At 41.2% G+C, this 13,686-nt stretch overlaps 2 protein-coding genes across 3 annotated transcripts; both read right to left on the bottom strand.

Moving 5' to 3' along the window:
* Positions 1–274: 274 nt before the first annotated feature.
* Positions 275–3,238, bottom strand: atf4b (activating transcription factor 4b). The gene is made up of 3 exons (XM_083930747.1): positions 3,081–3,238; positions 1,834–2,292; positions 275–1,698 (listed from the first exon to the last, which is right to left on the bottom strand). Exons 2-3 carry the CDS (start codon positions 2,186–2,188, stop codon positions 689–691), a joined length of 1,365 nt encoding a protein of 454 aa, XP_083786873.1. The 5' UTR covers positions 2,189–2,292; positions 3,081–3,238; the 3' UTR covers positions 275–688.
* Positions 3,239–4,891: 1,653 nt separating this feature from the next.
* Positions 4,892–13,232, bottom strand: LOC310959434 (uncharacterized protein). 2 transcript variants are annotated; one of them, XM_083930774.1, is made up of 13 exons: positions 13,167–13,232; positions 12,686–12,921; positions 12,522–12,555; positions 9,877–10,342; positions 9,625–9,786; positions 9,091–9,198; positions 8,857–8,970; positions 7,312–7,413; positions 6,606–6,734; positions 6,412–6,486; positions 6,261–6,300; positions 6,046–6,100; positions 4,892–5,779 (listed from the first exon to the last, which is right to left on the bottom strand). In XM_083930774.1, exons 5-13 carry the CDS (start codon positions 9,700–9,702, stop codon positions 5,044–5,046), a joined length of 1,437 nt encoding a protein of 478 aa, XP_083786900.1. In that variant the 5' UTR covers positions 9,703–9,786; positions 9,877–10,342; positions 12,522–12,555; positions 12,686–12,921; positions 13,167–13,232; the 3' UTR covers positions 4,892–5,043. The 2 variants fall into 2 exon arrangements, with proteins under 2 accessions (XP_083786900.1, XP_083786899.1); XM_083930773.1 differs by lacking the exon at positions 12,522–12,555 and having other exon boundaries at positions 9,877–10,017; positions 10,256–10,342.
* Between the last annotated feature and the right edge of the window lie 454 nt (positions 13,233–13,686).

The raw sequence follows: 13,686 nt of genomic DNA, 5'->3' as shown, positions 1-13,686 counted from the left end.
AACAAAGAGTCTTTGTGTGGGACAAGGTTACATTCTGAAAATGCTTCATAAGTGGTATTAACTCAGTCTTCCAGGTTGGCTGCACTGTAGCAGTAGAGTACATTATGCCATATAACCTTGCATTTATGAACTTCCATGATTATGTACACGTTACCTTCAAGTCTGATGATGCTGTTGTGTAGTGAAGCATACACTTAGACATAATGAATTATCCAAAGGGTAAATAATACACGTTATTTATAACTAAAAGGAATAACACACTTCAAATGATTGATTCGTTTTAAGACTCTTTATTAAGAGATTCATAATACAGATGGTTCGATTATATTACAATACATTTTTAAAAATACATCTACTGGCAGGTTACTGAGGTCCAGAGACATGAAACATTAACATGCAAAAGAGGTGCATATACTGAATGGAAAATACTTGTTCCCATATAACTGCTCTAAACATGATGATTATTCTATATCTAATGTGTTAGATATTTATGTTTTTCTTTAAAAAGGGAGGTATTCTGAAAACATCTGTTTTACTGGATTGTGGATCCACAACATGCTGTTTGGACAGAACACATACTTTACGGATATTTGTTTGCATGAGGAAGAAAAAAAAAAATGTGCTGAGCCCACTTTCTCAATTGTCAATTCTGATTACACGCATCATATGCCATTGGTAGGTCTGACCACTAGGGGTCAGCACCAGGACCTGTTTTGGCCTTGGCCTGGCGAACCTCCTCCATCAGCTCTTTGAGGTACTCGATCTCCCTGGCCATGGACTCAGCCTTCTCGCTCAGCTTCATGTTCTTCCTCTCCAGCCGTTCATACTCGTCAACAAGTGATTCCTGCTCGGCTCTCTTCTTCTGCCTGTAACGGGTGGCAGCCGTCTTATTCTGCGCCATCTTCTTTAGTTTATTTGGCTTAGGTGCCTCTAAATTTACCCTTTCTTCTCCATCTGCAGCCCGGCGAGACTTGACTCTGACACTGGTGGCACCAGGAGATGGTGGACTAGGTTTATATGTGGGCTCAGGGTACGGTCTGCTTCTGGAGGGCTTCAGTGGAGGAGAGACGGGAGGGGAGGAATGAATGATCTGTGGGGAGGAATGGATGATCTGTGGTGTGGTGGTTACAGTGGTGGTGGTCCCGATTTCATTATTGGGAGCCAGCACGAGGACAATGCGGGTCGGCGAAAGGGAGAGCACAATCCTCGGGACCTGAGAGATGACAGCAGCTACCACTGGCTTCACCTCGCTCTCTGAGACATCCACTTCACTGCCCAGGTCCAGGGTGTAAGCTGGGGAGGAGGGAGATGGTGGGTCTGGAGACGCGGGCTCAGATTTGATTTCAAGCTCCTGTTGTGGCTCTGGGACACACATGGGAGGGCAGGGGACACCCTGTTCATCAATGTAGGATTCAGGCTCATCTAATGTAATGACAGAAGGCTCTGAACAGACAGTGGGAGGGGGAGGGGGAGGTATACTTGAAAGAGAATCAGAGGGAAGACCCGAGAGCATAGGAGTTGAGAGAGTGGGCAAGGCGAAGGAGTCAAGCTCCATGGGGCAGTCCAGGGAGGCTAGGAGGTCCTCTGGGCAGCTGGGGGCCTCTTCAGTGGGACTGCAGGAGCCAATCAGAGAGTCTAGGTCAAACTCGCTCAGATGCACCCTCTCAGTCATCCAGTCCAGGTCACCAAACATATCCTCTGTGGAAGCAAATGAGACAATATATTTTCCTGTTACACTTGCTCTAGCATTGTTCAAAAACTATATCAAATGTTCATTAAGGGACACTTAAAAAATGCTTTCTAATTATTAGGGCACAATTTGACAGTCATTACCTTTACTGTCATCTGAGACAGCCTGTCTCAGCTGACCAGGGTGACCCAACCAGGGGAGGGAGAGCAGGTCAGACTCCATCCCAGCTTTGTTCCCCGGGAGGAGGACGGCTGGCGGCGAGGGAGGAGGAGTGTAGAAGGGAGGAGGAGAGGAGGAAGAGGACAGTGATGAGGAGGTGTGGGGTGACACAGGTGAAGTGTCCCTCTCCAATGAGGTTCCTCCTCCTTCCTGTTGTTCTTCTCGGTCAGGGCGTGAAGTTGGGAAGCTCATGGCGTCAGCCATGGGATAGGTAGGCCCCCAGAGAAGGTCCTCCATGTCTTCCAGGCCAAACTGTGAGTTTGTCATCATCATGGTCATAGTGGCTGTTGTTGGTCACGAATGGAGCACGTGACGATGATAGGAAAGTCTCGAACTCTTTTATGCTGTCGAATGCCGCAGCGGTGAGGGTTTCCACGAAGGACCTAAGGATGAGGAAAAGAAAGGCATGTGGGGTTAAAATCTTAGCATCAATACTGTGGAAATATACCATTATCAATAAAGCCTACAAAAACATTTGATAATTTCCACGCCAAACCGTCAACCTGTCTTGCAATATTGGTGCCGTGTTAAAAAATATGTGAGTAAATAATAACAATAATAAAGTTAGTATGAAAACAGTGATTCTGAAAAGGCAAATCCTATTTTGGCACAACACTGCCCCCATCACTGCAACGCTCCTGCTGCACATCACGTTTCCACCCAGCTGCCGGCAGTCTTGTGACTCTGACGTCAGTCTGTCTCCTCGCAGAGTACGTCATCCTCTCCCATTAGAAAAGAGCCAAGCGAGACTTATGTCCTCAACACCATCAGCCGCCATTTTGACACATAGAGGAAACGAACCATTCCTGGCTGCCACGTTGGCACTCGTACTAATACTTTACAAATGTTCTTTATACACAGAATTGGATTGGCCTAATTGTCTCGGTACACTGTATTACATACATATGTTACATTTCACGTTATTGTCACGTGTTACGTCATCTCAGTAGCTACCGGTAACGCTATGTTTTGATTTATCCCCAAGTCAGTTGGCCCACCTACTATATGATACAAATTGTTAAATTAATGGTTCACGTCAAATTAATTTTAACTGAAATTGAATAGGATTTAACTTCGCGCACGCGCTAAAGTCGACAGGCGGCTGAGGCGCGCGGCTATGGTAGGCCGGACAGCTGTCATCCACCAAATATTAAAAAAAAATAATACTTACGACATGTTGCTGAATTGGAAGTGACTCAGTGCACTGGTTGGATGCACTGTTTTGTTGGCTGCTGGGTCGCGGCACACGGTTACACTGCCATTTCGGCAAATAGAGCGATGTTCAACAAATGCTGCTTGGTCGTTCTTCGGAAGGGAAAATGGCGCATGTTGTGGTGTGGCGATAATATGGTTCAAGCGAGGACTGGGTGTATCCTTCCGCAGGACACGCATTATCACTCCGCCAGTGTTTGCGTTTCACATAACTGTCATCCTAAAAAGTGATTAGGCCTGCTGGTAGACTGCTAGTGATATTTAGAACTACAATATTGAATGCACTGGAGATGAAACTCATAAATACATTATTCATTTTGAAATGCTGTTATTTTTTATTGTTCAGAATTTGATATAATATCAGCTGGGGCTATACCACTGCTGTACCAGCATGTTTTTTTCTTCTAAATAACCAAGGTACTTCAACAAAAACCTTTATTATGTGAGCAAAAATTAGAGAACAGTAACCATGGTGTCAGAAGAGAAGATTTAAACAGTGTTTTCTTCAGGCTATAGGATTAAAAAATGAACAGGAAGTGTAGAGGCCACAGCTTTGAATGACTTCGAAATCTGCGCCCACAGGACATCACTAGTTTCTCACACTGCTCTGGTTTGATCTTGGTCCATTCTTCTTCAGTCTCTTCCACAGTTCGGTAACTGTAGTGGGTTTCTTAGACATCCAGAGATTCTCTATGGGGTTTAGATCTGGACTCCGGGCTGAACATTTCACCGTTTCAGTATTCTTAGCTTCAAGGAACTGTTTAACCCTTTTTGCAGTGTGACAGGGGGCATTGTCTTATATGAAAATTTCAGCTGATTGGGAGACAGTTGCAGTGAAGGTATTACATGTTGCTGAAGGAGGTTCACATAAACATTTGCATTCACCCTGCCATGTAGCTGTACAAGAGGCCCAACTCCTGCTGCAGAAACATTCCCTAAACCATGACACTTCCTCCTCCAAATTTAACTGACTTCTTTACACTCTTTAAGGTTCAGTCTTTCCCCAGTCCTACGCCCAACATAATGTTTCCCATCAGACACACATAAACTGAGCGTCCTCTCATCACTGAAGACACTCTGGACCAGTTCTCCTCTGTCCACACAACATGCTCCTCAGCAAAGGCAAGTCTGGCCTTTTTATTCTTTCTGCTGATGAGAGGTTTGGTCACTGCAGAGTGGGCTTTCAGTCCAGATTGTCTTAAATGATGAGACACTGTGCAGAGACAGATCCTTGCCCTGTTCAGTACTGAACCTGTGAGCTGCTTAAGTGGTGAATATTCTTGAAATCACAGACTCGCCTTAGAGCAACTTGCCATCTTGCAAAGTAACCAGGAGAGCTGCCAGCTAAATAGGGTGTGTCCAACAATGAATTGTCACTAGGTGCCAGATTAACACCAAGAACTGGGAGGTATCTGAAAATGATCTTGATTTTGCTCACACAAGTGTCTTGGTTATTAAAAAAAACAAAACATGCTAGTACAGCAGTGGTATAGCCACAGCAGATATTCTATCAAATTATGAACAATAAAAAATAACAGTATTTCAGAATATATCAAATATTTTGTTCTGGAATTTTGATCACCACATTATATTATGTATATATATATATATATATATATATATATATATATTTATATACTGTATATAATGTATACATCAAAATTATCAAAATTAATTTTGAGTTAATTAGAGAACAACTCCAATACTTGAGTTGTTCTCTAATTTTCTTAAATAGGCTACTGGCTTTAGTAAATCACACATAGACCTACGTTTTACAAATATAAAATGTTTATTCAAATATAAGTGTTAAATATGGCATTTAATATCCAATTTCACTGATTAATCTCTCTCTCTCTCTCACTCACACACACACTCACTCACTCTCTCTCTTTCTCATACACACACATACAAGGTTATTTCATTTAACCAAACATTTCCCACATGCGGTTCAGGTGATCTAGTTCATCCTGTAGATTTTTAGCCAGAAGGCGAACTCTACCAGAAAATTTGCTCTTCTTTGACTTGTTCAGCTTCTGATCAGCCTTTTCTGTAAAATACAGATCTATGTCCTTGGCAAAAGCCTGAAGCAGTCTCTCAGATGACATCCCACCTGCATTTGCAATAGAAGTCGTCCTACCACTGTTCATGTTAAACACAAACTGTGACAGATGTGCCATCTTCAGTGCATGAGGCTGGGCTAATGCCCTCTGTAACCTGGGAATGTCATGCCTTCGCAGCTCATTCATCACAGAGAGGATAAAACACAGACAATGTTCCAAGTCGACAATTCCCTTATATTCGTATACTAGTTTCTCAACTGTCATCCTATTCACAATCTTCTTGTTGGCCTTAGCAGTGTGGGCGCCCATACCCCCAGCAGACGCCACTATACCAGCACCAACAGCTGTAGCGATCAGTGAGACCCCCATGGTCATAGGAGCCAAGGCAATACCCACGACTGCAGTCACCCCTCCTATAGCCCCTGTGGTGCCTCCAGCAATGCTCATGGTTTTGGCCTTCTTCTTTATCTTGTCCAGGCTGTCGGAGATGGCGATGAACTCTGTGATGACTTTCTGCAGGCAGTCATGGCGTTTCATCATGAGGAGGTTGTAGAGACGAAGGGCCTTTCTCACATTCATGGCTCTTTCATTAAATGATCTGCATAGGGACAGTGATGAAATTTAGTTCACACAGCTCATTTAGTTAAATCTGAAGTGTTTCTAAAATAGTTTAATAAGTTCTAGCCCTAGGGACATGTGTTTGACACCCCTGGTTGAGCCTATTACTGGCAAAAGGCCACGTTGAAATGAGGTCATTAGAGCTGCTCACTTGAAAACCGTAGCTGTTCTAGGCGGAAACCAATGTCACCAAAATTATGTCGTCAGTACACAAGCAAGAATTCATGGCAATTTCTGTGTGGTTACCTGATTTCCTCCTCTATACTGAGACCATACAGTGACGGAGCCATGGAATCAGGTTCTGTTGGAGGGAAAGTCCAGGGATACGATAGATGATGTACACTTTGATCATGCTCTTTGTTACTCTTTGTCACTATTTGTTTTTGCATAGTAAGTGCTTTATATATTTATTTAAGATTTCTTTTCAAATTAAGTGGGAAAAAACTACATGTTGTACTTACTTGATACTCTTTTCAACCATCTCAACATCCCATTGATGTCCTGAGGAAAACAGATACATTTTATTCATGAAACATCCTCAAAACGAGTACAAACTTAAATTGTGCACAGTTTTATTGGTAAGGGAGTGAAGGAGTGGAGAAACGGCTGAACCTCTGTGTCCTCCGTGGATTGTTGCCGAGAAGAGTGGCAGACACTCGGATAGCGTAGTGTTGGCCTCCCTTGTGTCTGTCGGTGTTTAATGGACATAAGTTAATGGATCAGTATTGAATTAAAGCATGCTGTTGTCTGCATTTGTGTGTGTGTGTGTGTGTGTGTGTGTGTGCAGTGAGAACTGTCTCTCTTACTATCGTATCTCCATCCTCAGGCAGAACATCCAGGTAGGGTCGGTTCTCTATCTCACTGTACACTGACTCCGATGGTCTCTCTATTGATGGAGGGGGTGGCGGGGTAAATGAAGGTGGTGGTGGTCTGGTCTGTAATGGACAAAGAGAATTAAGTTGTTAATCAACTCTACTGCCCAAAGATACAACAACAATTCTTGTACAAATGACACTTTTCCTGAAATGTCACCGTGAGTTTGACATTTTTGGTTTTGAGTTACATAATGGAGGGAAGCCTACTGTCAAAAGAGGGGACAAAGAGAGTAATATTCACTCTAACGCCTGAATGGAAAAGCTTTCTCAGTACAATTAACCTTCAAAACTAACATAAAATGAAGCCCTTCAAAGTTGTAAAGGTTACTGTGTTGGTGTCTTGAGGAAATGAAACTTGAGTTGAATGGATAATCAGACCATTTGACTCGCTTAAAGATTAAGGAAACTTTTAAACTAATCATTCTCAAATTGGTTGTTAAATCAACCTGGTGCACCAAAGGTAGATGTCATTCCTGCCCTGCCAAAATCTACAATAAACACTGATGGAACAGTAAAATGCCAGAAAGAAATGAAGCCTTACAGTGCAAATCCGATTTCCATGAGGACAGCACGACAAACATGTGTCTCTGCACCTATTGTTGCAGGTTTTGGTACCTAGCCAAGTATGGTTAATCACCTGTATTCTGCAAGGCAAGGTTTCATACACTGAGGCCGAAAAGGGAAGGGAGGAGTGCCCTGTTCGAGGCGGAACTGCAGGTGTGTCTGTGCTGTCTGGGGCCTGAAAATAAAGAGACATTCATATTGTGGTTGCGTAATGCAGTTGAACCAAAACACTGACTGTATTCCAACATTTCTTGCTGAGCTTTAAAGTGAAATTCTGGTGTAAAATCATCCCAGGGTCTTTTTAGGCAAATTGGCTTGTCGGAAGACACACATTGATTGCAGGCCAAGGCCCCACCACAGCAACTTCCTGGTTGATCAAATATGGAAGTGCCAAAAACTGCATTTCTGCCAGTGTCCAGTAGGAGTAGTTTGCACAATAGAGCAGTTTCTCATGTATTTTCACAGCATAATTAAACCTATTAAGGGCTTGTTTACAAAAAACAATCTAGTCTGTATGTTTAGGTCATATCTCCATGACAACACTTAGGAGAGTGAATATTTTTGTACCAGGCTAGGTTTTTATGTTATTGGAGGTTAAAGTTTATGAATAATTAGGGGCGTGGTCTCTTGAATGACAGCTAGCCTCTGGCCCTCACTTCTCCTCGGAGGCTAGTTGTCAGGATTAGCATCATTAGCATGCTAACTCCGTCATCTCGACCTGGACTGCGGTCATTCGTGTGGTTGTGTTTCCATAAGTGACAAGATGGTTTTCTCTTCCATCAACTGTACAAACAGATGGTTGAGGAACACACCGTGTTAACGTTAGCTTTGTCATGCTAATTACATAGCTAGCACTTGCACCATGACTTGCAGTACAACCTACTATCTATGACACATACACTAGATGCTAATCTGGAGTACGGGAGAATTCGGGCCATGAGGGTCAGTGTTTTACAGTCTATGAGCATGGGTTCGTACTAAAGGTTCGTGTTTGTATCTTTTCTGGCAGCGAAACAAAAATGAAAGCTTACAACCCAGAAACTTTTCATAGGCTGCCACTGCGGTATGGTGACCGTGCTCTAATAAACCAGTGGCTTAATGTTTTGAATCTGTCACAAAACCACAACGTTTACGTGTTTTGCTAGAATAAATCATCAATGGGCTCCTTCCTTATGGATTGGTAATTGACTTGAATAGAGCAATTTGTACCAGGGCCAGTAGGTAAATCTTTAAAAACACTCTTTTAATACACTCCGTGTTCACATACTATGATGTTGGTGCTTCGGTTAAGGTGTAGGGACTTTTATCATGCTACTGCAGAGGTTTGTTGTTATTTGGAGCAGTATTAGTGGTTAAAAAAGACGTTTTAATGCGTCCAACTCGCCGCCCCGAGCTTATCCGTGTTAGCCAAAGCAGGCTGTTAGCGACTCTCCAGAAAATCTACGTTAATAGATCATGCAGGGAAAAAATTGACTGAATTTGCCTAAAAAAAAAACTGGGATGATTTTACACCGGAATTTCACTTTAATGCTATTGACTGCATTGAAATATTTATTTATTACCCCAGCTCACAGAAAGCACTATGTTCATGAGGTATAACTTTTAGCTTGCAATTTACCGTTGTACTATAAGTCCAGCCAAGGTTCCCCTCTTCTTCAGAGACAGCTGGTGAGACTGCTGATTGTTGCATAGAGCTAGTAGGACTGGATCGTTGACTTTCATCAGTGTAGCTCTATCCGAGAAAATAATAAAGACGGGGGGAACATTTTTTAAACATATGTCACATTTTAATTCAGGAACATGTTATTCAAAATATAACATGTTACATACATACAAAGTCCTGAGCCCTTACCTCAGATGTTAGCCTCATTGTAGAACGTGGTCTATTGCAATAGATGTTGGGAGGAGGGGGCCGTGGTGGCGTGGGAGTTCGTATTCTCTCAGTTCTGGCAGCTGAAGACTAGAGAAATTATAAGGAGGAAGTAGGCTAAAGTTGGTTGTATCATTTAATGTTGATACTAAATCACAAAACACAATGTTTGGAAAAGTAAAACACACTTAAATAGCTATATAAAGGGTTTAATTGTGTCCGAAATCTATTCCATTATGGAAACGGTGAACCTGGCTCTGTCCAAAGGTAACAAAATCAGCTCTCCAAGCATCTCTGAAGCTCATTAATTGACATGTTGTATCTCATCTGTTTCATCGGTACAAAATCCCAAGGGTTAAAATGACAGGGGGTAGTGACTATCCCTTGTCATCCAACTCACAGCAAGAATGCTAATAAGTATATTTCCCAAAATATCAAACTGTCCCTTTAAGATAAGTCAAGTAATAATACACATGGAGCAAAATAAGGCTTATTTGTTTAAAATATGCTATATACCGTCACTGTTGGCTCAGAAATTGAAGTAATATAGCGACTGCATCCGTCCACTGCTGCTGTGGGTTTACTGGCGGTCATACATTTGCTCAGTGGTGGTCTGGGAGGAGGACGGACCGGAATAGGTGTCTTATAGTCAGCAGGAGGTCCACTGAGTCGGGAACTCTGACAACAGAAGGATGTGAAAAAATGAGCATGCTAATAATATGTGCTGCATCTTGATGAGTTCATCTTAGAGAAAATATCAGCACTCACCACCGCACTGGTTGTATTGCTGGTTGTGTCTGCAGCATCAACAGTGTTGTTGCTACATTGGGACTTTGGTGGTAATTTAGTCCTGGGACGAGGTACAGGCTTGACCTTAACCTCTGATTGGCTTCCGTCTGTGGCAGCAAGCTGACCCGAAGAAAAGGGTGAGTTAACATTTCTTGTAACAGCAGCTAACAAACATATAGATAAAAAAAACAGAGTTTAAAGGAAAATCATCAAGTAGTTCGAGCTCAAGTCTTAGGATTTCTATTTTTACAAATCTCTGAATGTCTCCAGTCCCCCATAACATGCGAATACCAGCTGACTAACCATTTAGCAAATCATACATTCAGATGTATCCCTGTTAGCAGGAACTCATTTTTACCACTGGTGCATCCAGGTCTTCGTAGGCCTGTTGTCGCACGTTATAGGAGCTGGTGGTGGTGGACTTTGTCCTGGGGGGTTTGGGCGGCTATGGAGTTTAACAGTGACAGAAATGGAAATAATAAGCGCAAAGGCTGACAAACAACCAATGTTTTAATTCACTGTATCACTGTGAATCAGAATCAGAATCAGAAAACCTTTAATGTCCCGCAGACGGGGAAATTCTTTTGTCACAGCAGCAACAGAATATTACAAAATAAGGTAAAAAATAGCAAAAATAGATAAAAAAAATAGCAAAAATAAGCAATAAAGTTAGATTTAAAAAGGGAAGAAATAGAAATAGACATATGTACATATTCACATGATGTAGTGCAGTTGTTCTTGCTTTGTTTGTTTGTAAAAATGTGATATGGAGTGAATAAATAAGATTAAATAAGTCCAAATAGTGCAAAAAGCAGACGTGCCCATTGTACAGGCATATTGCACAGTGCAGGGTACAGGATGAGGTCAATAGTCTATTGGGAGCAGTGTTGATTGTAAAGTCTCACAGCAGCAGGAAGGAAGGACCTGCGGACCTGTGGTGTCCTTCTCTAAGCATGTTTGCATGTTTTCCGTTATAAACCAGGAAAGTACCTGTTTTTTTCAATGACAGTTCAATTCCTGTAAATCTTTTTATCTCTGCATGAAAACAGGGGAAGTGATAGAGATGTTTTATCTCTCACGAAAATAGATTGTTTCCCCATTCTCCAGAGCAGAGTAAAATAAAAGCATAAAATATTTGAAGTAGGCTTTGGCCATGTGCTGAAGTGAATCACACGCTTTAAGGAAATAGACATGCACGTATACAGTAATAAACTTAGCAAGACTATAAATCTTATTTTGTTCTGATGGATATTTGGCAGACAGGTTAATTAGTACTGTTACATCCAGTGATGTGATGAGAATAAAGCACCGTCTATCAAGCAAAGGAAAAACATATCCTTGTAATGCATCAACATTGTTTATAAACTATTTTGGCCTTCCTGATGGGAAGGTTTGCAGGAAACACACACACACACACACACACACACACATACACACACTGGTAACTCCAGCTGCAGTTTAATTAGTGCATGTCAGTGTTGGTCAATGCATTTCATTAAATATGTATATCATATATGCTTTTCTGATGGGGTTTGTGTTGTAGTCTGCTAAAAGCATCTTATTAGTAGGCTTTAAGAATACTGGTTTGATATATACACTGGAGAACAAATTATAAATACCTGATTTATTCCGAAATACTGTTTTTTTTACTGTTCAGAATTTGATAGAATATCTGCTGTGACTATACCACTGCTGTACTAGCATGTTTTATTAAATATCCAAGACACTTCAACAAAAATCATTATTATGTGAAAAAAGATGAAGAATTCCTTCAATTGTCTTGGGGAAATTCAATTTTCTTAACCCGTTTTGCAGTGAGACTCTGACACTTCCTCCTCCAAATTTAGCGGACTTCTTTAGACACATTGGGTTCAGTTTTTCTCCAGTCTGACGCTGAACAAAATGCTTCCCCTCTTGTACAGCTACATGGCAGGTTGAACGCAAATGTTTATGTGAACCTCTTCTGCAACATGCAATACATCCACTGCAATTGTCTCCCAATCAGCTGCAATTTTCATACAAGCCAAGGCCCCCTGTCACACTGCAAAACGAACAATGCAATTCCTTGAAGCTAAGAATATTAAACAATGAAATTGCCAGCCCAGAGTCCAGATATAGCACATGCTACTAGTACTCAGATGTTTTACTTAATAATAATAATATGAATCAATATTGTTTACTCCGTTACAACTAAGTCCTGCATTTAAAATCGTATTGAGAAAGGTTTGCATCAAATATACCAAGTATCAAAAGTAAAAGTACAATACAGAATCTCCCATTGCAGAAAAACCGATACATATCACTAGATTATAATTAGTGATGCATTAATATTACAACACTCTTAGTATAACACAACTTCATATATTGCTGGGTAGCTCCGCAATAACATAAATAATTCATTAGTTAATTTATATTTTGTATTAATAATCTGAACCTGCAAAGTAACTAATGTGCTCAAATAAATGTATTGGAGTAAAAAGTACAATTTGATTTCCAAAATGTTGTGGAGTAGAAGTGCATGTGTAGAGTATAACATGGGGATTTCTTAAGTACAAGAACCATTGCAACCTCAAAATTGTACTGAAGTACAGCACTTGAGTTACATTCCACTGCTTGCAACTCACATGTGAGGCACCTCATTGGCATGTTTCTGAATCTCTGAAAGAAGGGAAGCAAGGTGAAACAGATACACCCTTGTAAGTTAAAGTTTCTCTTTGTCATTACCCTTTAGGCCCAACACTTTTCTACTACGTACTATTTATACACAACAGAAAAAGCTGACTCTTACCGTCATGTTCCACTGTATCAGTTATCAGTCCTGTCTATTTCACTTGTCCATTTGATTCTTTAGTTACGGGTCCAGTGTAAGAAATGGCTCAACGATCGTCCTGTCCGTTTACATGCCTCTCCGCAGATGCCATCGTCTGTGTCATCCAGTCAAAGCCTAAAGGTGTGATTCCTCTGTAGCGTCACAACAGAGAAAAAAAAGCGGGTGGGTGGATTCTCTTTTTGCGAAACTTCCACCTTTACACAAACAACAAAGTGGAAAGAATAGAGAAATATGTCAACATGGATATTCAGACATCTAAACAGAACACACACAAACAAAATTGTCGTCGTTGATTGAATCGTGAGGATATTGCATTGACTTACAGTCATTCCCTGCAGGTTTCCCCGAACCATAGTCATCACCACTACATGCCAAACACCAACCAACTAACTGCAACCTTAGCCAAACACTTAGTCTTGACTGAAGTTTGATGGTTTACCTTGTCACAGAACAGCTTTTCTTAATGTCAACACCTCGAAGTCTGATTGATGATGAGGGACGGTGAGTTTGTGTCTAGGTTTTGTGTGTACGTCAGTCTTTATGTGAGTCAAGAGTGTTTTTGTGTTGGGATTTTATCTCAAACTCGTTCAACAGGCTAAGTGAGTGTCTGTTTCCCCTGCAAATGCTTTCACGCTTTGTCAAGGGCCTGTCAGAAAGGGCAGCTTGTTGAATGGTGGCTTATGAGACTCATCTTTAATTCGCAGTGGTTTGGATTTGATACACTTTATTTATGATTCATAATGGCATATTACTACTGAGTGCTTGAGAAAGTGATTCCAGACCATGATCTACAGTATTTCATCTGATGTTAAAAAAATAGTTAAACACTTTGGGAGATTCATTTACGTATTTGCTTTCTTACCAAGAGTTAGACGAGAAGATTGATATGACTCTCGTGTCTGTACAGTATTATAAAGCTGGATCCAGCAGTTGGTTAGCTTAGCTTAGCTTAGCTTAGC

The sequence above is a fragment of the Echiichthys vipera genome (assembly GCF_963691815.1).
Source record: "Echiichthys vipera genome assembly, chromosome: 17".
NCBI lineage: Eukaryota > Metazoa > Chordata > Actinopteri > Perciformes > Trachinidae > Echiichthys > Echiichthys vipera.
This window is presented reverse-complemented; position numbering and strand designations above follow the sequence as displayed.